This window comes from Piliocolobus tephrosceles, chromosome 2 (genome assembly GCF_002776525.5).
Source record: "Piliocolobus tephrosceles isolate RC106 chromosome 2, ASM277652v3, whole genome shotgun sequence".
Taxonomy (NCBI): domain Eukaryota; kingdom Metazoa; phylum Chordata; class Mammalia; order Primates; family Cercopithecidae; genus Piliocolobus; species Piliocolobus tephrosceles.
This window is the reverse complement of record NC_045435.1, coordinates 114,873,628-114,899,666: the sequence shown is the minus strand read 5'-3', so window position 1 is coordinate 114,899,666 and position 26,039 is coordinate 114,873,628. Positions and strand designations below refer to the sequence as shown.

General features: G+C 40.6%; 1 protein-coding gene across 2 annotated transcripts in view; it reads left to right on the top strand.

The window, feature by feature from the left end:
• FNDC3B (fibronectin type III domain containing 3B) overlaps positions 1 to 26,039 on the top strand; it is a 362,808-nt gene that overhangs the window by 284,547 nt on the left and 52,222 nt on the right. For both annotated transcript variants that reach the window (XM_023213445.3, XM_023213446.2), the window contains exons 12-21: positions 6,382 to 6,506; positions 7,975 to 8,149; positions 10,833 to 10,919; positions 12,707 to 12,845; positions 15,055 to 15,126; positions 18,502 to 18,620; positions 20,406 to 20,511; positions 21,481 to 21,653; positions 23,727 to 23,840; positions 24,618 to 24,767. In XM_023213445.3, the coding sequence (XP_023069213.1) occupies positions 6,382 to 6,506; positions 7,975 to 8,149; positions 10,833 to 10,919; positions 12,707 to 12,845; positions 15,055 to 15,126; positions 18,502 to 18,620; positions 20,406 to 20,511; positions 21,481 to 21,653; positions 23,727 to 23,840; positions 24,618 to 24,767 (1,260 nt within the window). The remainder of the gene's footprint in view (positions 1 to 6,381; positions 6,507 to 7,974; positions 8,150 to 10,832; positions 10,920 to 12,706; positions 12,846 to 15,054; positions 15,127 to 18,501; positions 18,621 to 20,405; positions 20,512 to 21,480; positions 21,654 to 23,726; positions 23,841 to 24,617; positions 24,768 to 26,039) is intronic.

Genomic DNA, 26,039 nt, shown 5'->3' with positions numbered 1-26,039 from the left:
TCTTTATCTTTGCGTAGCACATACAGTGTTTAGGTACCATACCCTAAGACTGTTAGATACAAAGTCATATACTTTTAAAGTACAGCATAACTCTTTTTTCCTATCCCTTATTCTTTTCTGAGTATTCTGGAGATGGGTAGAGGAGGGAAAAATGTGTACCCAGAAATGCAGTGACAGGATGGGTCTGATAGCTCATAACCAGTGCTACTCAGCCAGCCAGTGAGACATGCCTCAGTGGCTCTCAAATACCAGTCTTCTCAGTTAGCAAATGGAAGAGATCATTCTGTCTGCTGCCTTAGTGATAAGGGCAGGGAACCCAAACAGACTGTTTATCTGCAGTTAATGTGTCTGCCTCAGTTGTACTTGAAAAGCAAGATCGTGTGTTCTCTTCCCTCAGGTGACTCACGATAGTGCAGCCAAGTGTTTTAGTTTTAGGTTTTTTTTTTTTTTTTTAAGGGAATATAAATGTATTTAAACTCTTTAACAGTTTTCATTTTTTAACTACAAATTTGAAAGAAATTGAAAAATATTAAAGTAGGTAGTAAGGAGGTAAAAGAAAAAATAAAGATGTTCCTTAAAATATTTAAACTACTTTCTATTTATAATTTATCCCCAAATTTCATTTTAGAGAATGGCAGAGCTGGACATGGTAACTCACACCTATGATCCCAGCACTTTGGGGAAGCCTAGGTTGGGTGGAAGGATAGCTTGAGGCCAGGGGTTTGAGATCAGCCTGGGCAACATAGACCCCATCTCTACCAAAAAGAAAAAAATGGAAAATTTATCCAGGTGTGGTGGTGTATGCCTATAATCCTAGCTACTCAGGAGGCGGAGACAGGAGAATCCCCTGAACCCAGCAGTTTGAGGCTACAGTGAGCTATGGTCTGTTTGCACCACTGCACTCTAGCCTGAACAACAGAGTGAGACACCTTGTCTCTCAAAAAAAAAAAAAAAAAAAAAAAAAAAGTAGAATATTTGGGAACAATATTTCTCCTTTGTGGGGGAAAAAGAAAAAGTCTTTGAGATTATGAGCATATCTTGGAAATGTTTTCAGGGGTTGATCATTCTCTGCTGTGTAGCCACATAGTGCTTTTTATATACTCTCCAAGCTCCCTTCTCTTGCCCCTGTTTTTCTGTGATTGGGGCCTTTCATAGTCTGGCAAAAAGTTAGAGGTTATTGCCATTCTTCAGAATTTAGCAGGACCCTATAGGAACAAGAACAACATCTAGACTCCCATTATTATTAGGACTTGAAACCAAAAATGCATGACCCTTCTAAAAAGTGAGTGAGGACGAGGATGAATCAAAGCAGAGGCAGTTGCTGATAGAGTATGTAGTATTCTAAGCGTTATTAGGCTGGGTCTTCCCCCAAAAGGTGACGACTTCCTTTGGTATGTCTATCTCAGAATGAAAGAGGCACTTGCCCAGGTTCAGATAAATAAGGTGTCCAGTTTAGGGCAGGTGAACTCTGTGGTAAGAGTATGGTATCAGGGGACAGGGCTGCGCAAGGCACACTGGACGGAACAGAGTAAGATGATCCAGTGGTGTCTAGAATATGAATAATACACAATGTATTTTTGTTCGATGATTAGAAAGGAGAAAGAGGCAAAGCTGCGATCCCAGGCTTGGGAAAGGCTGATCTAATGCATGCTGTGAATATGAGTCGACTTACTGGCGAGCCAAGTCCTTTCCTGGAGAGCATTTTTGACCAGAAGTGGTAGACAAACACCCTGGTCCCTGGTTGGAAAACATTACCCCAGGTTGACGAATTGGTGCTCTCAGGCTAGGTCTGGGTGTGGAATGAAGATAGATAAGCAACAACTGTGAATTAGGTTGGGTGCAAAGAGGAACACTCAGCTTGGGAAAGGAAACAACCCACGTTGTCTGGCACAATGCGTCCTCCTGCGCCAGATTGAGCACCTCGAGGTTTATCTGCACACAGTTGGTTTGTACTCCAAGATTTCTTCACATTCTAGTAAAGATTAACCTTGCCCTTGAATGAACTTGGGCTGAGCTGCAGAAACAAATGCTATTTGGGCATGCCCAGGATTGCAAAATGGAAACAAGCCAGTGAACCCTGAAAATCTGCCCTTTTTTGGCTCACAGACACTGACAGTAGGAAGGCCGGAACTGGCTGGGGTTATATTGGTTCGTGTCCAGTGAGGTCAGTAGCCCAGTGGCTGGGTCTGTTCCAGAATGACCAATGGTGTTCACTCTGACCAGTTTCTCTAATTCAGGAGAAGTATCTTTTCTATCCCCCACCAAGAACAGGAACCCCAGTCTCACCTTAGAGGTTCTGATTCTGACTGCTTACATGCTGCGAACCTGACCCACCAACGCACAGAGAAGTGGAGTGCAGCTAGGAATCTCTTCCTTCAGCTCTCTACTGCAGACCAGCTGACTCGCAGGCCCTGGCAGCCTGACTGAAAGCTCTTCCTCTCCTCTGTGTAACATACCACAAGTGGCCTAGCAGCCGTAGCTGGCCAGGATTAGGCCTAGGTCATGGCTGTCCCTGCTGCCTGTGTTTGACCAGCTCATTGATGACAACAGGTCTGAAAAGTGTCAGGATGTTACCCATTTCTATTACAGCCATGTTTTAGTAGGGAACTTTGAACAAGGCTGAATTTAAAGTATTAAAAACTAAGTTTTCTGAAGTCAAGTCAGCGTATCTCAGTAATCCTGTGTAGTCTAAATTAGATTTTTTAAAGGAGGGAAGGTGCCATAGGTTATAATGTCTCAAAATCTCTGGGAGCTAAACAGCCTATAAAATATGAAAGTTGTCATTTACTGTCTCTAAAACTCCACTGGCAGTAATGGTTTGGATGTATTTAACTTCTGATAAACAATGATAAACATTCACTTTATCACTCCTGTCAGTTCGCGTGAATCTTTCAGTCCTCTAAAGCATTAGCTCTTTTCTTTTTTAACTCCATTTCTGTCAACAAGAACAGGAAAATATTTTGTTTATAAATGCTATTTGCAACCTGGGACCCATCTTGTTTTATGAACAGATTCTCCAAATCTTCTATCCCTTTGAACACAGACTTACTCTACTCTCATGCTTAAGCTCCAGAGCCATCTGAGAGCCTGACGCAGTAGACAGACCAGCATGCTGGCATCGGATCACTGGAGCCAGTGGCCTTCTCCAGTTCACTTGTTAACTTCTCAGCTGCAGATCACTTTTGTGCTGCAGTGACTTGTGAACATTAATTCTGTTCTTTCCAGATAATGCATTTTATTTTATTTTATTTTATTTTATTTTATTTTATTTTATTTTATTTTATTTTAGAGACAGAATCTTGCTCTGTCACCCAGACTGGAGTGCAGTGGTGTGATCTTGACTCATTGCAACCTCTGCCTCCTGGGTTCAAGTGATTCTCCTGCCTCAGCCTCCTGAGTAGCTGGAATGACAGGTGTCTACCACCACGCCCGGCTAATGTCTTTAGTAGAGACGGGGTTTTTAGTAGAGACGGGGTTTCACCATGTTGGCCAGGCTGGTTTCAAACTCCTGACCTCAAGTGATCCACCCGCCTCGGCCTCCCAAAGTGCTGGGATTACAGGCATGAGCCACTGCACCTGGCTGAGATATGCCTCTTATATTAAACTTCATGTTATACATGAATATGTTCTTTTATTCAAAACTTCTCTCACGTCTGAAATATTTTAACCTGCTTTCCCTTGTTTTTTATTCTCAATGACTTCTGAAAATTCATCAATAAGCCTTAATTCTTTAACTGTCAAATATTTCTATTCTTACCTCTACAGACTCTACAGACAATGCTTCCAAAACTTAATTCCAAGGTTTTAACAACTCTGGATCTTTCTAGGTGTCCCTAAGTTTATGCACATAGTAGTACATCCTGGAAGTTGTTACGATAGAAAATTTGGCATGCTTTGTCTATATGGGTTGGAGTTTGTTTAGCAGTTGTTCCTGATTTTAACAATTGTTCCTGACTCCAAGATTTCTTTTTTGTTTGTTTGTTTTTGAGATGGAGTCTTACTGTGTCGCCCAGGCTGTAGTGCACTGGTGCCATCTCAGCTCACTGCAACCTCTGCCTCCTGGGTTCCAACGATTCTCCTGCCTCAGCCTCCCAAGTAGCTTGGATTACGGGCGCATATCACCATGCCTGGCTAATTTTTGTGTTTTTAGTGGAGATGGGGTTTCACCATGTTGGCCAGGCTGGTCTTGAACTCCTGACCTCGTGATCTGCCCACCTCAGCCTCCCAAAGTGCTGGGATTACAGGCGTGATTACACTGCACCTGGCCAGATTTCTTCAGCTTATTACTCCTACTTCACATTTACTTATATTACTCCCTCACATTTTTACTTCTTTCACAAGTAGAATTTTTTAAAATGTTAGCAATATAGGAAAATGTCTTGAAGGTCACACAGTGCCCCTTCTCCTAATTCTTTAGTGAGCCTGAGTGCTCTGGCTCTCTTAAAATTCATTTCTCCCCTTTCAACCTCCCCAACTCTTTTTCTCATTTGAGCCACAGTCTGGTTTCTACTGTATTAAAGCAAATTAACCTAGTAAGAAACAGACTGACTTTTTTTACTGGCTACAGTTCTAAGCACAGGTAAAGGGGAAAGGAGACCAAATAAAGAAATAGAAAAAATGAGGCATTGAAGGGGAGCCAACACGGGGTTTGGAAGGGATGAGAGCTTCTGCCATGGCAGGATGTGCCTTTCTTGCACTGTTTACTCTGAGTTCAGAAATAGAGGAGGAAAGAAGGTAGATCATGCCACAGCCTGAAATGGATACAACACATACCAGGGCTCCCATAGAGTGTAATCAGATGCTGAATGTAATAATGCAAGTGTATGCATATGAATAAATCATCTTCCTCAACCTCAACACTCAAAGTTGAAGTAAGCATAAGGGCGTGACATGCCAGCCACATAGTGAGTTCACTCAAGGAGCACCTAAGAAGTGTCAGGTTTTACTCACTGCACTCCCCATCTGAATGCACCTTGAACCCTTGATAAAATGAACTTTCAATCTTAAAGACTGTTAGATCTTCCACTCTCTTCCATGGGGAAAGGTGCTACCTGGCTCGAGGAGGTGGGTGGGACAGGGGTTCGTTTGAGGAGGATGAATGTGGTGTGTTTGTTTTTATTGTGTTCACCGTAGTGACTTTCAAGCTAGTGGTGTGTTCATTTTATTTTGAATTAAAACATCACCCGGAATGTGTTTCAGTGGTATTTGAAGGCCTGCTGAACAAATGTAACAAAATTACATAAATTTGTTTATGTAAAACATATGCTTGTTTTGTTTTTTGTAAAATAAATAGAGAACTTCCAAGAGGTTGTTCAAGGCCCTGGGCCTGTCCAGTTAGAATGCTAAGATCCATTCAATGTTAGCATATGGTTTTCTTTTGCATGAACATGGATAAGATAGTAAGATAATGGGGATTATGTGTAGGAAGTATTCTAACAAACTGCTGATAAGAGTGTTACATGCCTCTGCGTATGGCATAGGGCAGTTAGGCTTTTTTCTTACTTGTTGGGCCTGTTATGAGACCCTGCTAGAGTGTTTTATTTGTACTTCAAGGAATTTGAAGTATCATGTAAGGCTAGGAAGGCATTCAAAGTACATTTTTAGCCTGACAAGAAACTTAGGGTGACTGTAATATACATAGATTAATTCAACCAGTGTTCCAAGTACTTATCATTCACTTCCACTCTGCAAGCATTGATTGAGCTCCCAGTTTGTCCAAAGCACTGTTACGAGCAAAGTAGACATGGACAAAATGATTCAAAGGTTCGTGACCAGTATCAGCGATCAGTGAAGAAACAACTCACCGTCACTAGAATGTACTCGTGAAGGTATTGGAGGCCACTGCCTGGCAGGAGAGATACAGCTGGAGAGGGCCTTGTACGGCACACTCAGCTGCAGAGATGGGTCTTTAGGTGCTCAGAAGTTACTGGGAAAGGCTGTGTATTTTCAGAGCCAGTGACCCCTCTGTGGATGCAGTCAGACTCTTGGTTGATCAGGCTGGGCATTTTCGGCCAATCCAAGTAAGGAAGAGGATCTTGGAAATTGTGATCGTTAACTGGAGCATCGTCTTATGCCTGAAAGGACCTTTTTTAATCTTGTTAACCAAAAAATATCACTTTAGATATACCACAGGTGTAGTGAATTACCTGTCTCAATTACAGAATTTTCTGTAGTGCCTTTATGTTAAAGATGAGATTTCATCATAGAGTGCTTTATTTGCAACATGGGCACTTCCCTATAAGCTTCTATTGTTTTTGTTCATTCAAACTAGGAAATTAAACAGTTATTCAAGATATTCAAGATGCTCTTTCATTTATTTAGGATTATCTGGGTTTTTTTTTTTTTTTGAAGTATATACATTGTTTCATTGTTTACTTTTAGGGAAAAAGAAACAGTGGTTTCAGACAGTGCTTCTTCGGGAGCCAGAAGCACTGCAAATTGACAAAGCTTTGTCCGGCAATGGGGTACACATTCAGGCTGGCCGCTCGAAACGACATTGGCACCAGGTATGATATTTCCTTGTCCTCTTGCCCTTCAGCCTTTGGATGGTGATCTTGAGCCTTCTTTTGCATCACTGAAAGGCATGAGGAAGCCTGCTGCCTCCACACGAAATCAACTGGAGGTTTTGCAAGATGGAATCCTAATCAGAGGAGAGAAGGCCTCCTTTAAGCCGGTGAATGCCACTATGGCCTCTGCAGTCTTGCAAGCTGTATCGCGAAGGCCCCACTAGGGGTCTCTAAGAACCAAGGTGAAGGCAGCAGTACAGATTTTGAAAGGAATTCCTCTTGGAGCTTTATTTTTTTAGATAACATGCCTTTTTCTTTTATCACTTTAGCGAGCTCTTGATTCAATTGCCCTTTTTCAATTACATGAGTGTTTCCTGGTATAAAGAAAGAGATGCTGGGCTGGCCATTGTTGTCAAGCCCAGGGCAGATATAGAATTGGAGAAAACCTGGACTGTCTTGGAGGCCCCTGCAGGCCTGTAGCCTGTATGAGAAAGGCAAGAATGGGTGTACTGTAAGGTATCAATTGATTAAAGAGGCTTTGAAAAGGCCACATTTCAATTGCACTTGCGGGGTAACTCTTGATTAAGGGAAAAATCTTTTTCTTTCATTCACTGCTTGTTGAAATCTTTTTAAAGGCTTTGCACATCAGTGGTCCCCAACCTTCTTTCCAGCCTGAAGAACCTCTTTTTAACATCACAAAGTTTTACAGACCTGCCAACTCCACCATGGTAGCCATTATAGTTTTAGAGTTCCCTGGTTGAAAAAATCATACCGATAAAAAGCCTTCTGTGGTTCAAGAATTTTTAAATGAATTGGAAGCATCCACCAACTTCCAAAAAACAGCACTGTATATATTTGTAAAACATTATTTCATCAACAAATATTTGTTGCTCATATTGATTTGAAGGCTTCTTGACCTATACCTTGATAGACATTGCACTGTGCTATGCCTTCTGTCCAGTGCTTTTGAGGGGGAAAATGAATTCTTAAGTACCATTGTCCTTCAGTTTCCACAGGGGATTGGTTTCAGGACTTCCCCAACCTCCCTGCCATGGATACCAAAATCTATGGATGCCCCAGTCCCTGATATAAAATGGCTTAGTCTTTGCATATAACCTGCACACATCCTTCCCTCCTTAAATCTTCTCTAACTTGCTGGTAATATCCAATATAATGCCCACACATCACTTCATTCATGTGGACTCAAGATGCGGACCCCAAGGATACAGAAGGCCAGCTGTATATTGTCTTGTGACTTGATGTGTGTGTCTAGTAGAAGATCATGGGGTAGGGGGATGGGGAAGCCGAAGGTGGTTATAGGGAATATCACACACAGCATCCTTGCCTGGCTTTGCTTACTCTACCTGCCAGGCTGAGTTGGGTAGTATGCAGGCTGAGCCTTCCTCTTTTAAAGTGCCAAGCCTGTTCACATGCTTCTAACTGTGTGCCTCACTTCCTTTCTCTACAGTGGTTACAGCCAAGAGGTGGTGTGCTACACATTAGGAAATATCCCTCAGATGCCTTCTGCACCAAGGCTGGTTCGAGCTGGCATCACGTGGGTCACGTTGCAGTGGAGTAAGCCAGAAGGCTGTTCACCCGAGGAAGTGATCACCTACACCTTGGAAATTCAGGAGGATGAAAATGTGAGTTTTACAGATTTTATACCTCTCTGTGTTTTGTACCAGTCAGTATTGTTATAGCTACAGGGCACCATGGAATGAGATTAACTGCGTAAGTTCAAAACCAAACTCCTTTTCTTTTTTGAGATCGAGTCTCGCTCTGTCGCCTAGGCTGGAGTACAGTGGCCCAATCTTGGCTCACTGCAATCTCCACCTCCTAGGTTCACGCCATTCTCCTGCCTCAGCCTCCAGAGTAGCTGGGACTACAGATGTCCACCACCATGCCCAGCTAGTTTTTTGTATTTTTAGTAGAGACAGGGTTTCGCTGTGTTAGCCAGGATGGTCTTGATCTCCTGACCTCGTGATCTGCCCTCCTCGGCCTCCCAAAGTGCTGGGATTACAGGCATGAGCCACCGCGCCTGGCCCAAAACCAAACTCTTAATTTCTACCTCTGTCACCACCACTACCAACAGCAGCCTGTTCTTTCCCATCTCTGTAAATGACATTTCCATTCTTTTAGCTGGGGAGACAAAAACTCTTGGAGTCATCCTTGACCCATATATAATCAGACAGAAAATCCTTTTGAATCTTCCTTAGAAATTAACCATTTTTTTTTTTTAATCATCTCCACAGCTACTACCCTTTTATGAGGCACTCATCTCACCCCTGGATTGTTGCAATAACATGATATTGTTATTGGATTATAGCCTCTTAATATTCCTAACTTCATCTTTACTAGGCTACAGCCTGTTCTCCATGCAAAGCCTGGGTGGAGAACATGATCTTGTAAAATACAAATAGATTGTGTCAACGCCCTGCTCAGAATCCTTCCTGTCTCAGTGCCTTCCCCTCTTTTTCAGAGTAAAATCCCTAGAGCTCTTACAGTGCCCACCGGGTCCTGTGTGATTGGGCTCTCCATTACTGTCCTTGTTCCTTCCACTGTAGTCTTATCAGCCTCTAGTCTGTTCTTTTTTTTGAGATGAAGTCTTGCTGTGTCACCCAGGCTGGAGTGCAGTGGCACAATCTTGGCTCACTGCAAGCTCCACCTCCCAGGCTCACGCCATTCTCCTCAGCTTCCCGAGTGGCTGGGACTATAGGCACCTGCCACCATGCCCGGCTAATTTTTTTTTGTTTTGTTTTGTTTTGTTTTGTATTTTTAGTAGAGACGGGATTTCGCCGTGTTAGCCATGATGGTCTTGATCTCCTGACCTCGTGATCTCCTTAGCCTCCCAAAGTGTTGGGATTACAGGTGTGAGCCACCATGCCCAGCCAGCCTCTAGTCTGTTCTTTAAACACACCAGGTGTGCTCTGGCCTCAAGGCCTTTGCAGTTCTGCCTTCTGGTCAGAATGCCCTTCTGGATGTCTTTGATTCCCTTCCCTCATTTTCTTCAGGTCTATTCTCATATGTCATTTCTTTGGACAGTCCTTCCCTGATCACCCTGTAGAACAGCACCACCCAATAGAACTTTCTGCAGTGATGGAAATATTTTTATAATTTGTGCCATCCAGTATGGTGGTGCTTACACACATACAACTCTCAAGCACCTGACATAAGGCTTGTTGGCCTATAGTATGGAGGGTTTGTTTGCTTGTTTGTTTTGAGATGGAGTTTCGCTCTTGTTGCCCAGGCTGGACTGCAGTGGTGCTATCTCGGCTCTCCACAACCTCTGCCTCCCAGGTTCAAGTGATTCTCCTGCCTCAGCCTCCTGAGTAGCTGGGATTACAGGCACGCGCTACCACGCCTGGCTAATTTTGTATTTTTAGTAGAGACGGGGTTTCTCCGTGTTGGTCAGACTGCTCTCGTACTCCCAACCTCAGATGATCTGCCCACCTCGGCCTCCCAAAGCGCTGGGATTACAGTTGTGAGCCACCACGCCCAGCCAGTACTGAGTTTTTAATTGTAATAAACTTAAATTCAAAGAGCCACATATGGCTGCCATATTTACCTCCAGCAGCTGTAGAAAGCCCTCACTAGTTCCACCACTGTATCCTCCTACCTAGCTTTAGTTTTTGTCATAGCACTTAACACCATGTGACATATGTAGTGGTTTTTCTGTATTGTCTTCTCCCACTGGAATGTGAACTTCTTGTGGGCAAGGCCTTTTCTGTTCTTGAGCAGTGCTGAATCCTTAGAGCCTAGAGGACAACCCGACACAGAGAAGGTGCTAAGTAGTGGTGAGTGATGATAGTGAATGATAGAATGATAGAGACAGAACTATTGAATGAGTTCCCTGAATTCAACTTCTAGTGGGATGTTTGCCCTCCTAAAGGATTATGCCCTTTCTCATCGAAGCTGTCCTTTCTCCCTTGGCCAGAAGAGGGCACTGTGTGGTCAGGAAGCTCAGCCACATGTTACTGCATAGCACATTGCAGCTTGGTAGTAAGGACCTCAGTACAAAGACTTTTTTCATGACAACATTAAAAATGTTAAATGTATTTTCAAAAAGTCCTTAACTTCTTTGTCACAATAAATTTGACCAGACCCAGGAAAAATTACATTGTGATGGAGATAAATTTTTATTTAAAACTCAAGTGCTATCCACAATACTCTGGGCTTCTGATTTTTCTCTTTTGCAAAAGTAGCTGCCAGACCTCTGGCCAGTTGCTACTGATGGTAGGGAAAGGCAGTATAAAAATCCTATATCCAAAGGTATTTAATGCCCAGAATTTTTGGTACTGATGTTTCTTCCTGGCTTTGCCTTTTCAGGATAACCTTTTCCACCCAAAATACACTGGAGAGGATTTAACATGTACTGTGAAAAATCTCAAAAGAAGCACACAGTATAAATTCAGGGTGAGTCAGTCGTTTTGCTGTCTGAACTGCTTAAAAATGAAACTGTTTTCTATTTCACCATTTACCATGTCAGATTGTCTCTACAGGTTAAAAACTGAAGTTGACAGCCTTTTACATTTTGAAAGTAACATTTATAAAGTGCACACCATGCTTTAGTTATTTATTTATTTATTTATTTGAGATGGAGTCTCTCTCTGTCACACAGGCTAGAGTGCAGTGGCACGATCTCAGCTCCCTGCAATCTCTGCCTCCCGGGTTAAGCAATTCTCCTGCCTCAGCCTCCCGAGTAGCTGGGACTATAGGCGTGCGCCACTAAGCTGGGGTGATTTTTTTTTTTAATTTTTAATTTTTTATATTTTTAGTTGAGACAGGGGTTTCACCATGTTGGCCAGGCTGGTCTCAATCTCCTGACCTCATGATCCGCCTGCCTCGGCCTCCCAAAGTGCTGGGATTACAGGCGTGAGCCACTGCGCCTGGCCCATGCTGTAATTTTAAAACCAGTTTGTGAGCATAAAAATTGTCATCATGTGCTGTAATAAATTGCGTTTGCAGCATGGCTAGGTACCCTTGCCTGGGAAGAGGCATACCAGATGCTGGAGTGTACCTGTCACTCACCTGCACTCCATACCTTTTTCCTTTCAATCAGACTTCTCTTTGCTCTTCATTTTTCTTTGCTCTTCTGCCCATTTATTTTTCCTCACTTGTTTTTAATTTTCTCTTCCATGACCCACCCCCTCCCGACCTGGGCTGTCTTTGGTCATTAACAGTCACTATAACGTTACTATAGGACCGTGTGTAGTAGCCAAAAAGGTGAATATGACTTTATAATCATTAAGAGATCAAAACAATATTCTGCAGCACCATATTTTCTAGTATGACAAGTGTGTATTTTGGAAGATAGGATTGTCTTCTGATTCCACACGTTCTTCTCTAAGTGGCGGACCAAATGCTGTTATTTGGCACATAGCAATCACTCAATAAATAGTTGCCAAATTATCAAGTGCAGTATGTGACTATTTGAAGGAAATGATAATTTTTAACATTTTTAAAAACCCTTATTATCCATGCTGTCTATGAGAACATAGCTATACTGCTAACATTTCTCCACAAGGTGGCATTGCCCTACTCTTTAAAAAGTGGGGCTATTTTTATGTCCCCACTCACCCTACATTTTCCTTTCACGAAACAATACAAATCAGGTGATGACATACTTGTTTTATTATGTCTTTTTGAAAGGGTAAAAATATCTTTAAAACCCACCTTATGGTTTTATTTTATTTTTATTTTTTTATTTTTTGAGACAGGGTTTCCCTGTTGTTGCCCAGGCTGGAGTGCAATGGCATGATCGTGGCTCACCGCAACCTCTGCCTCCCAGGTTCAAGGGATTCTCCTGCCTCAGCCTCCTGAGTAGCTGGGATTACAGGCGTGCACCACCATGCCTGGCTAATTTTGTATTTTTAGTAGAGATGAGGTTTCTCCATGTTGGTCAGGCTGGTCTCGAGTTCCTGACCTCAGGTGATCCACCCACTTCAGCCTCCCAAAGTGCTGGGATTACAGGCATGAGCCACCATGCCCAGCTGGTTTTATTTTTAATTGTTAATAACCAACTATACAGTAAATGATTTATAATATAAATACTGTTAAATCAATACTTGAGTTTAAAGAGAAAAAAATGTGTGTCTGTCTGAGTTTGTGGGTGCCTTCATCTCACCATGTTAAAAAGTGACCATTAATTTAGTGATCCCTGATAACTAAAGCATGTTAACGTTTCCTTGGTTCTGTTCTAGCTGACTGCTTCTAATACGGAAGGAAAAAGCTGTCCAAGCGAAGTTCTTGTTTGTACGACGAGTCCTGACAGGCCTGGACCTCCTACCAGACCACTTGTCAAAGGCCCAGTTACATCTCATGGCTTTAGTGTCAAATGGGGTATGTTTTACTGCTGCTGCTGCTGCTGCTGCTGTTTTTTTTTTTTCCTTTGGATATATTTTTTAGAAATGATTAATTTTAGTAGTGACAAGCCAAAAACATTATGGATGGTATTATTTACAGAAGTTTTCTACGTTCGGAATATATATGTGAGAAAAATCCTGAGAAGTCTACAAATTGGAATGGACAGTTTCGTTAAAATGTAATCATGAAGGACAATTAAATTTTAGCGGAAATTAAAACGGATGATTTTTAAGAGTATCTCATTTACTCTATGATTTTCCTGTATTACATATCTTTTCTCCTGTATTTTTAAGGCATTGATTTGAATGTAGTAATCTCTGCATGCATCGTTCATTCTTCAATAGTTCATCCTTAAAAGATTAGCAATACTTAATAGAAAAATTCTGATTTATGAAGTTAATATTGAAAATAAATTTCAAAATTTAGGTTTGTTAAGTAAACTTTGGCATACAGAATGTTTAAGTTGCAATGAATTAGGGATAGTTTTGTTTTCATTGGTGTTTGTTTGGGAAATTTTAGTATTAAAGTTCATAAGGAGTTTGAGGTTGTCTGGTAAAAGGATATTGTGCCTCACCTCTGCTGTGTGGATTATTTCAATAAAATGAATACAGTTAGAAGGTTGATAATTAATATGTAAAAGTGTTATGCATATCATTTTTACTAATGTCATAAAAATATTAACTAATAGGCAAAAAAAAAGTTGAAATCTTAAATAAAATTTTACCTTGCAGCCAGGTAATATAAGGAGAATTTAAAACATTATTAAACCAACCACTAAGATATATAACTGTTTCAAGTTACCTAATAATTGTGAGATAGAATTATTAGGATTTCTGTTTCCCCAAAAGATGGATAGAATTCAGAGAAATGATAAAAATCTAGATGTGCTTTTAGCCAGACCATAGAGCTTTTCTCTCAAAGAACCTCAGAAAGTTCTGTCAACGCTACAGCTATATGCTATAGTATTTACCTTTATAATTATTATTGTAAATATCTACTAAAATATATATACATTAATGGAAATCAGGTGAAGGAGAGGGGAAGTGAATATTCTAAATTTATATATAAGTAAAACTTATGGTTTTTTAGAAAAATCTCCATTATGTCTAAGAATATCGAGGTGGCAGACAGACAATATAAAGGTACATTCTTTATAGTTTTGCAAAATTAGGCTGCAAAGAAAGTGTTTTTCTGCTCAGAAAGTAAAATTCCTGCAGGCACAGAGTTAGAGTTATGGGTAGTCTATATACCCAAGGCACCTAGGGCTCTAGTAATAAGCCAGAACCTTCTTTCTCAGGCTGTCTGCTGGTGCACTGGTACTCATTGATCCACACCTCTGGTTTCATACCACATTCACCTGGGATGTAAAGTTTGCTTGGTAGGAAACTGTGCTAGAATGGACGTATTCCATTTGGATATTTTATTTATTTTGTCAATAAATTTTGTACTTCTCTTTCCATTCCTTTCCATCACTCAAAAGAATCTGTTCGGCTGGGCATGGTGGCTCATGCCTGTAATCCCAGCACTTTGGGAGGCCAAGGCGAGTGGATCACCTGAGGTCTGGAGTTCAAGACCAGCCTAACGTGGTGAAACCCCATCTCTACTCAAAATACAAAAAAAATTAGCCAGGCGTAGTGGTGGGTGCCTGTAATCCCAGCTACTCGGGAGGCTGAGGCAGGATACTCACTTGAACGCAGGAAGGGTTGCCATGAGCCGAGATGGAGCCATTGCACTCCAGCCTAGGCAACAGAGCGAGACTCATCTCAGAGGGGAAAAAAAAAATCTGGTCACTGATAAAATAAGTGAAATAAAAAGAATAAAATAAGAAATATGAACATATCATCTGATATAAAAATCATCAAATATATTAAAGAGCACCTTCAAGTAAATTCAACAACTTGATCAGTTTGTACTGAGTTTTTGGTTCATATTTCACTACACGAATGCTCTTTGACATTTCTAGATTTAAGAAGTTTGAATAATCTGATAGTATTCAGAGATTCCTGGTTTTTTTGTTTTTTTTTTTTTCTTTAACAATGGAGTTGGTGAAATAAATTATTTTGCCTTTTGGTCAAGTCTAGAATTAAGATAATATAATGGTGTGTGATTTTATGAGTCCTGATGATGTTTACCTATAAAAATCAATATCCTTTTATTGCTAATAAGACATTTGGTTATTTTCCAGATCCTCCTAAGGACAATGGTGGTTCAGAAATCCTCAAGTACTTGCTAGAGATTACTGATGGAAATTCTGAAGGTGAACTTTTTGGCAATTGTTTTATTCAAATCCAGTAGCAAGCTCTATTTTCTGATATAGTAAACATCTTTATAGTAATAGCAAGCAACCATTAATTCTAAAGATAGAACCATTTTTACAATAAACAAACTTGAATCACATATTGGCAGTTTTTCTATTTCAAATACAGCACCAGAGATCAGAGTCTACTTGAAACTTACATTTGTGTTATTTAAAATTTTTTCTGTGTCTTTTTCATTGGTGTTTTGTTTGGTTGATCTTTTGCTTTTGTTTCTTTGGTTTGGTTTGTTTTTGTTTTGTTTTTTGAGACATGGTCTCACTCTGTCACCCAGGCTGGAGGGTGGTGGCACAAACATGGCCCACTGCAGTCTCAAACTTCTGGGCTTAAGTGATTCTTCTGCCTCAGAAGATGAGGAAGAATACATTTTTCATAGTGATGGGGTCTCACTATGTTATCTAGGCTGGTCTCAAACTCCTGGCCTCAAGCAATCCTCCCACCTCTGCCTCCCACAGTGCTGGGATTATAGGCATGAATCACCACACTCAGCTTCCATGTCTTTTTTTCAACTAGAATTCCTAATTAATTGGGTAAATTTAGTGTTTTCATCTCCTAACTTGCCATACGTTCTCTGGAAATTCTTATAAGCAGCCGGGAGCTGTGGCTCACATTCTAATCCCAGCACCTTAGGAGGCCGAGGTGGATGGATCATGAGGTCAAGAGATTGAGACCATCCTGGCCAATGTGGTGAAACCCCCGTCTCTACTAAAAATACAAAAACTAGCTGGGCGTGGTGGCATGCACCTGTAGTCCCAGCTGCTTGGGAGGCTGAGGCAGGAGAATTGCTTGAACCCTGGAGGCGGAGGTTGCAGTTAGCTGAGATTGCACCACTGCACTCCAGCCTGGTGACAGAGTGAGACTCCATCTAAAAAAAAAAAAATCTTATAAGCAAAGGAAGTATCAGTGGCAATCAGCAGAAATGGTGAGGTGGAGATAGTGAAGGAGTGGGTTCAGTAATCTATAAATTCCCATGCATGAAACATATAGTGTTGTGGGCTAGTGACAAGAGTTGCACTTTTATAACAAGTTTAGAAAATTTCTTTCCGACTTCATTGTCATTTTACTTCAGATTATGTATTTATTACTATTTATACTGGGTGGATTAACATGGGACAAATATTAGAAATAAAATTCCTTAGTGCCTTTTTAAAAATTCTGAGGTTTTCTTTCGTTCATTAGACTTTAATAGAGAAAAGTATAGTCTTTAAAACTTTTTAAATGACATATCATCTCACCACTGTAATAATCCCTCTAACCATTAATTAAAAAAAAAAAAAAATGGCACTGCTTATGCCTAAAACAGAGAGGATTGATATAACTTTTACAAGCCAGCAGTGCTGATGTGTGGCTGGCTTTTTATTCTGTACCATGAGAACCACCTGGAATTTTTTTTGTTTTTAAATCTATTGGGTCCTATTTTAAGCTGAAAACATGAGAATTATTTTGAGATGAGCACAGCTGTTCTAAACATAAAATCATATTTTGTGCTAAAAACCTGGTTTAGAACTGCCCGGTGTGGTGGCTCACACCTGTAATCCCAGCACTTTGGGAGGCTGAGGTGGGTGGATCACGAGGTCAGGAGTTCAAGACCAGCCTGGCCAACATGGAGAAACCCCGGCTCTACTAGAAAAAATGCAAAAATTAGCTGGGCATGGTGGCATGTGCCTGTAATTCCAGTTCCTCGAGAGGCAGAGGCAGGAGAATCGTTGGAATCCAGGAGGCAGAGGTTGCAGTGAGCTGAGATCACACCACTGCACTTAAGCCTGGGCAACACAGCAAGACCCTGTCTTGGAAGAAGAAGAAGAAAAAAAACCTGGTTTAGCTTTTCTTCATTAGAAAAACCCACGTAGGATAGAAGTCATGTGTATGCCAATGGCTCCTTGTGAATATTTAAGTGTGTTTTGAATTCTCATGGCTCCCTTTAGCTACTGATGACAAATCAAATCAAAAGTAGGGGCCATTCTAGACTTATAGTTAACAACTTTGCCACTGCATGACTGAGTGAGTGAGTGAATCTTTTCAGTAATCTTTGCTTCCAGTCACCTTTTCAGTACAGGTTTTTTCGACCTGTAATATCAGGATAATTGCCTTTACTATTCACTTTTTTCATCTGGCCTTAGTGCATGCGACTCTATCGTGAATCTAAACTAATAAGCTGCTGGGGGAATTTGTGGAAGTTACTCTACTTAAAATACCAGGGAATAGTGTAAAAGCATTTCTCCTAAAACAACTTCATGTAGTAAAAGGCTTTTGTAAAGTGGTCAGCTGGAAACACAGCATGAAAGGGAATAAAACAGAGGAGTGAAGAGCCTCCTGGTGGCCCGGATTTGTGAGTCAGGCAGGCGGCTGAGGCAGCCCTGGGTGGTCTTGCATCAGCCTCAGGGGGCACCCAGACTCCTGGTGACTGTTTCTCTCTTCAGTTCTGCAGAGTGGTCAGATCACTTGGGTCATGCCACGTTTGGTCTTTGTCACCCTGCTAGGCATTTTTGTCTTTTTTTTTTTTTTTTTGAGACGCAGTCTCGCTCTGTCGCCCAGGCTGGAGTGCTGTGGCATGATCTCGGCTCACTGCAAGCTCCGCCTCCTGGGTTCGAGTGATTTTCTTGCCTCAGCCTCCCGAGTAGCTGGGATTACAGGTGCCCGCCACCACGCGTGGTTGATTTTTGTATTTTTAGTAAGACAGGGTTTTGCCAGGTTGGCCAGGCTGGTCTCGAACTCCTGACCTCAGGTGATCCACCTGCCTTGGCCTCCCAAAGTGCTGGGATTACAGGCGTGAGCCACCGCCTGTAATTTTTGTGTTTTAAGTGGGGCTCCATGAAAGCAGTCAGAAGACCCAGTTTTTAAAAGAGGATTTCACTACCTCTGACCTCCAGGCAGATAAGAACAGGGAGAAATTCTTACATGCTGCCCCGGACTTGCCAGAAGCCTCGTGGCTAAGAAGTAGCCCCGTGCCTGCCTGCCCCTGAGGCCTCCTCACACCAGGAGCATTTCATAGCTTGCCCACCCCTGTTCTGTGTCTCCTACCACTCCTTCCGTGCCAACTGCACGTTTCATTATGGTTTCCCACATCCAAACCTCATAGCAAATGTAATTGTGGTGGTAATAGGTAGTCTAGCCAGCAACACTAAGTATTAAAAATGACTCCATGTTATTTTGGTATTTAACTTTGTAAAAGAAAAAGGAAGAGCTTTCTGGCTATTTAAAAAGAAAAAGAAGATGTTGGTTTTCCTGAAAACATAGAGCTTTTTCTTGTCGGCAATGGCTGATATACTACATTTTTTACAAGAGGCATAAAGTCATGCATAAGTCTTGTTTTACAGCGAATCAGTGGGAAGTGGCCTACAGCGGGTCGGCTACCGAATACACCTTCACCCACTTGAAACCAGGCACTTTGTACAAACTCCGAGCATGCTGCATCAGTACCGGTGGACACAGCCAGGTTAGTTTTGTTTCCATATAAAAGTAAACCTCTTTCATCAAATTCAGACCAGCTGTCTGTAACATCAGAATCAAGTTGCAGTTTAAACAATGTATCTTGGTAATGCAACCTGATAGTATCAAGTCAGGAAATGAAAAATGGAGCTTTTTGAATTGCTCTTTAAAGGTGTAAGATAGGCCTAAATGATTCCCTACTGAATTGTGGTATTTTCAGGTACATTTGTCACTCACTTATTTCTCAGAAGTCTTTGACATAATCACCTGTGACGGTTGAAAATTATCTGGAATTTGCATTGACTAAATAAAGGAGACCTCGGTTATTGCAATGATTAAAAAACTATAGAATTTCGAGTGAAAAGATAAGACCTGTGTAGCACTGCTGTTATCACATCTATCAATGCTAAGAATTTGAGACATACCTTCCTCAAGGTACTTTACTGCCATCTGCTGGAAAATTGTTGTAAAAACAACATAAATCCATGATAGCTGAACGGCACCTCCTTAAGTTGTGTGGTACCCAACGTACACATCTGTAGGCAACATCCATTCTTTTGTTTCTACTATTTATATGACCTTAGACTAACCAGTTAACATGTCAGGAGTCTTAGTTTCAACCACATAGTACTCATAGGCTCAAAGCAACCTAATAAATATACATGGAGTACTCTAGAAATGAAATAATTGTTATCTAAATGGTTTTAACTTACACTCAGAAAACTGAGTGAGAAATGAGATGCCAAAGGTACTTTCATTGTAGAGATATTTAACATTATGATTTGAAACCACTAATAATTTAGAATGAAAGAGAAAGAGAGATGGTGGCTTACAGCCCTGTGCTGGGTTGACTTTTCAAGAGAATACCTGCCGTTTGAATGCCTAATTTTTCTAGTCAACCCACTTGCAACAGCAATTTTTGTGTTTACTTTCTTTTGCCCCCAAGGATGGTACTAGGACATCTAGACTGCCCATGTAGACACTTCCTGTGACGGGAAGGTCCAGCTGGACCATCTTTATACAGTGCCGAAGCTTTCTGGAGTGCCTCCCATTTGGATTTACTTTCTGGAGTAAATCCAAATCAAAGCTGAGATTATCAGTGGTACTTCCTATGTGTGAGGCACTACACAAGGTGGCACTGAGTCTGAACTGCTCAAATGCATAGAGGTCATTTCCTCTGTGCCACTTCTCAGGGAGAAAATTGAATGTGGCTGAGCTGTATAGCTCTACCTGATTTTCTCCTGTCTCAGGAAGCAGGTCAGCTTCCATATCACTAGCCTTACACAACCAGATCCTGCAAAATAAAGGCCTACTTATTTTAGCGTTAACAGTACCTGCTGGTTAATGTCAGAATCAATTGATTAATATTGAGTTTATTTGCTTTTCTGCTCTGTATGTGAATGGTTGGCCATTTATGGTACCATTTTAAAATTTCATCCAGCTGTCGTTTTGTGTTCTCCCCTGTCCTCATGAAGGGTCTTTCTAATTTTGAATTAAAGGAAAAGAATTGCTTAGGATATACAGTACTCATGTCTGCTAATCTAACTTCAAAAATAATCATTTTTGTTTTTCCCAGTGCCATATGAAGTCTATAACCACCCTTAAAACACACACACATACATTTATATGAAGATCTTAATTGCATTAAAAGCTTACCGTAATGTGCACACATTTAGTGTGTAACCCCTTTTCAGTAACATTTGCAGTTATGGGGTGGAATTTGCCTGATATGTAGAGGTCTGATAAATTCACAGTAACTAAGAGATGGTTCTCTCTGGTGTTTCTCCTGCAGTGTTCTGAAAGTCTCCCTGTTCGCACACTAAGCATTGCACCAGGTCAGTGTCGACCACCGAGGGTTTTGGGTAGACCAAAGCACAAAGAAGTCCACTTAGAGTGGGGTGAGTGAACAAACCTTCCCATTGACATTGATAGTTTGGACAATCGGAGACGAAGACTTAAGCTTTATAGTTAAGTTTCAAACCTTTCTTCGAAAGACCATCTATGTTTTTGTCTGTTGAAGGTGTCCATATTCTTCTTGAAGTATGTTGACCTAGGTTTTTTATGTGTGTCATTCCCCCCATCCAAACCCCCCAACACTGTCCCTCATCCTCCTCTTCCTGATGGTGCCACACACCTGGTTTATCCCCCACACTTCAGGGGACACTTTTCTAAGGAGTATTTCAAGAACAGCCAGTCTTTTTCAGAAAGTTTTCAACTTTATTAATGGAAAAAAAATGTTGTACTCAATTTAGAAATTAAACCAAAGAATGGTTTATAAGATCACGTGGAATTCTTCCTCGTCTTTGTGTGTAACCACCTCTGCTGCATTGTCCTGTGTGGGTCCTGATGTTTTTACAGCATTGACTTAAACTGTATTAGCGTTTTTGTTGTGCCCAGCTGTTTACAACATATATAATTATAAATACAAATGTACAGAACTCTCTAGCAGACTATTTTTTCCCACCACTTATGTCTAAAGTATAATAAATTGTGCCAACCTGGGACCTGTATTTTGATTTAGTATGACTTTTGGTTTCAAATTAAAGAGATTTTTCTTCCCTCTTTTTCTTCCATTTACCTTGCATTACAATATGAAGAAATATATCTAATGTTCCTATGATTTGGGGATTATTTTATCAATGTAATTAAATAACCTTCACTGGACTTGCTTTGGAGAGTATGGATAACATCATTCAGAAACTTTTATTTTTATATCTCTTTTTTGGTGGGCAGGGATTCTTTTGTAAGGGAGATACTGAGGACAGGCCACCTATGTGATATTTTGTACAACTTGTGTGAAATCTGGTGCAGTTTGGTCAACTGGAAGTACAAAGTGTTCTAAGATGAAAATAATTCTTCATTCCCAGATGTTCCTGCATCTGAAAGTGGCTGTGAGGTCTCAGAGTACAGCGTGGAGATGACGGAGCCCGAAGACGTAGCCTCGGAGGTGTACCACGGCCCAGAGTTGGAGTGCACTGTCGGCAACCTGCTTCCTGGAACCGTGTATCGCTTCCGGGTGCGGGCTCTGAATGATGGAGGGGTGAGTATAAGCCCATACACTGTAACCTGAATCAGAATGCATAGTCAGAACCCAAAGTGCTAGCACTTCTGTCTCTAGCCTCCTGAAATTTTTGGCAGTCTTAATGCAACGTTGACAACCATTAATGCAGTGTCTGTAAATCTTAATTCTGAGTTGATATTGTTGTGATTTCATACAGACCCAGCATTAGACGTTTTTTGTTTCTTTTGTCCTCATATCGTTCTATGAAGACAGCACTCAAGGTAAATAAAGATATCACCCTGTAGATACTTTTGACAATTTTTAGAAAATTTCCTTTTCTTCTATTGACTTTATCAGTTAAGGGAAATTAGGAATATATAATAGTTCTAATAAAAGTTTTATACTCTCGTCTAAATGAACCAGCAACATCTTTGGTCAGTTTTTACAACTAGAGAGGGGTAGTGGCTGGGGACATCAGCTTGTTTTTGTTTTGTTTCAAGTGAAAACTGTGGGACTCTCTGGCCTTCCTTCTGTTGCTCCATTTGGAGTTGTCAAGTTGAGCTATCAGAGATTGAGAATACATATGTCTGTGTTATGTCCATAAAGGTGGTTGTCCTTTTTTCTTTAAAATTGCCAAGTGATGTAGATTTGGGGGGAGATGAATAATGAACAGTAGGAGTCCCATTAACTGTGAGGCTTTTGGGTGGACTCAGAGATTGATGAAGTATAAAAGTGGGCAGAAGGGCGTGGGTAAAGCCAGCTAATGCTAAATGTCCCATCCAAAGTGCCAGTAGTTTGTATAGATAGGCTCCCTGCAAATAAATATAATTAATTAATTGATGATTTTTTAAAAAAATAAGAAAGCCCAACTTGCAGTGACTTTTTGTTTTAAGTGAAAGCAAGTTTATTAAGAAAGTAAAGGAATAAAAGAAGGGCTATTCCTTAGGCAGAGCACCTGAAACTGGATTTCTTCTAATTCTGCAATAGAAAAGAATTTCAGACACAACAATGATATTCAAGTGAAAACAAAAAAGTCTAAACATTAACGCCTATGCACCTGAACTTATGTAAGCGAAAAGAAGATGGATGGTGGTGAACACACTTGTGTCTACCTCATTCTCTCATCAACTTCTCAGTTACTGTCTGCCACAACAAAGATAAATGTGCAACTGGGCTGGTGTGAGTTGTACTTTTCTCAGCCCTTTCACTGATTTATCCTATAAAGAAACTATCTTCAGCTTGGGTTTATTCATGTTGTATTAGAAATTCACCATATAGATTGCTGTAGTCATCTTCCGAGGTCCATTTCAGAGAGCTTCCCCAACTCCCGAGCATCTTTGCATGTTATGTTGAGAGGTGTTTTTTTTTTTTCTTCCCCATCTTTTTTTCCCATTTTGACAAGGACAGTCATATATTTTGTTATCCTGGAAAGTTTTTACTCTGCCCTAAACCTTTGAAGTATCAAATATGCCACCATTAAAATGGGTGGTTCAGGTGACTGTGACTCTCTCCAAGTGTGCTAAGTCTCTAGCAATTCCTGGCTCTGAGCAGCGTGGTCACTGATGGTAATAACATCAGGATTGCTGTGGATACTCTTGAATAGGTGAGGTGATGGGAACACACTGAGAAAACATTACAGAAGCATTCATTTTCAAAATGGAAAGTACCAGTAACTAGAAGAAATACCTTGAATTCGATCACCGACAATTCCAAGTATATTTTTATGCATTAAAAATTAAACTGCAGTGGGCATTTAACTTAGTTTTCTTGGATGTCCTCTGAGAAATATGAAAGCAGATTGTCCTGTTTTGTCAAAAATCAGCATATTTTTATTTCAGATGTCCCAAGAAAGGGAAAATATTTTGTCAACCAACTAATTATTTTCCATTTAAAAAAATGACAGACATCTACTACTCAGGGAATGTACGTAGGAGAAAAACTTATACACATTGAATTGAAAGTTAAAATCATTGGGTAATATTTGTAAATTAGTTGTGTTGATGATGATGTTAGCCTAGCCTTTATTTGGTTATAAGCTTTTATTTGCACGCACATGCACAAACACATACACACATATATAACATATGTGTGTGTGTGTGTGTTTTCTTTCAGTACGGTCCCTATTCTGATGTCTCAGAAATTACCACTGCTGCGGGGCCCCCTGGACAGTGCAAAGCACCTTGTATTTCTTGTATGCCTGATGGATGTGTCTTAGTGAGCTGGGAGGTAAGTCAGGCACATTCTGCATCAACTTCTGTTTCTTCTACTTTACCCCCAAATACAAATACAAATTATAAGGAAGCTGCAAATCCAAAATGCACATATAGATGATTTTTTTTTTTTTTTTTTTTGCTCTGTATACTATAGTAATCACCCTTAGCACTTGCCACTTGCTTATGTTATTTAGAGTTGTGGAAATTTTACCATAGTCAAAATTGAGAGGAAATGGTTTCTCATGCATTTCTTTTTAAAAAATTTTTATTTTATTTTATTTATTTATTTTTATTTTTCTGTGACGGAGTTTCACTCTTGTCACCCAGGCTGGAGTGCAGTGGTGCAATCCCGGCTCACTGCAACCTCCGCCTCCCGGGTTCAAGTGATTTTCCTGCCTCAGCCTCCTGAGTAGCTGGGGTTACAGGTGCCCGCCACCACACCTGGCTAGTTTTTGTATTTTTAGTAGAGACAGGGTTTCACCATGTTGGTCAGGCTGGTCTCGAACTCCTTACCTTAGGCAATCCACCCACCTCAGCCACCCAAAGTGCTGGGATTACAGGCGTGAGCCACCGCATCCGGCCCTATTTTAAATTTCAATTTCTAAACCTTAAAAATAATTTTATGGGTACGTAGTAGGTGTATATATTTGTGATCATGCCTTTCTTTTATATGTGTTTGAAATATTCTGAGGCATGTTGCTCTCTTTCCCATTTTAGTTACTTGAATACAAGCACAGTAGGATTCTCTTCTCGGTGGCAGCATTAATTACTTCAATTTCTGCCTTTCCAGAGTCCTGAGAGTTCTGGTGCTGACATCTCAGAGTACAGGTTGGAATGGGGAGAAGATGAAGAATCCTTAGAACTCATTTATCATGGGACAGACACCCGTTTTGAAATAAGAGACCTGTTGCCTGCTGCACAATATTGCTGTAGACTACAGGTAGGTTGACATTATTCTGATGTTACTCACAAGGACTGGTTTTCCCATGAAAGACACTTTGGGAAACCCACTCAAAGGCTTGTGGTGGAGACTGTCAGGAGGGATGATATGGAAAAAAAGAGTCCGTTTAAATAAAAATACATTTGGTTGTTTTGGTATTTTGCAGTTAATTTCCACTTCTCTAGGAAATTCTGAAACTTAAGAACAAAATAAGATTCTTCTCCATTCTGCTTCTCACCACCCTTGTATCTTGTCTGTTCATCAGTTTGCTGAATAAATGACCCAAGTCCACGGGAAAGATGACACAGCTCCTTAGGGAAGGAGCCTTCTGTCTCATTCCCCTGAGATGCACATTTCAGTGGGAAAGACTCTTAGAGCTGGCAAAAGACAGAAAATTATTTTACAAGCTGTTAAATGGAGCCAAAAATAATTTGGACTAGTCTGCATTAGATTACAGGACCCCACCTCCCGGTAATACTTATCAAGGCTAGTTATCTATAAGCTTCCACTTGGGAGTCCAGATAGAATAACATCAAGAAAAATTGGTTCATAGCCTAAACCCCCAGAGTGGCAACAACCATGGGTTTACTTTTATTTTACTCACTTGGCTATATTATTATTCTTTCTATGTAAAGCCCTAGTCTCTTGAGAAAATAGAGTTATTTGTCCTCCTCTTTCCATCTGTTCAGTAACATTTCTTGAGCATTATAGTACTTTGTACCAGGATCAAAGGAAGATCAGGAAGAGAGATACAAAGATTAATGAGATGTGGTTATTGACCTTGAAGAGCTCTGTCTTCATACACATTTAGATTTGAGTAGATAAAGAAGCAGAGATGCCAAAGTCAAGTTCCCACCTGATTTAAGTCATGGATCAAATTCCTTATTACAAGTACACCCAGTGTCTCTGTTCTCTTTGGAGAAAATATTTGCTTCATAACTTAATTTTTCAGGGCAACTGAAGCATTTCTGTTAAATTCCGAAGTCTACTTTATTTGAAACATTTCTGATTAAACTCTTTTGTTATACACCTTTCTTGCTTCTCGAATGAAGCACCTGGGACATAATTAACCTTTTGACAATGAGTCAGTGTCACAACAAATGGTCTGATCTTTATAATAGTGATGCTGAGTCACTGGGGAAAGGTTAAATTATGTGCCACACTCCTATTTTTCTATCAAGGCAGGATATAAATAAAGAGCTGTCTGCCACCCCAGTAAAGAACTTCACTCCATTATGGTTTTTGAGTTTTGGTCTTTCTTTAAAATGTTAT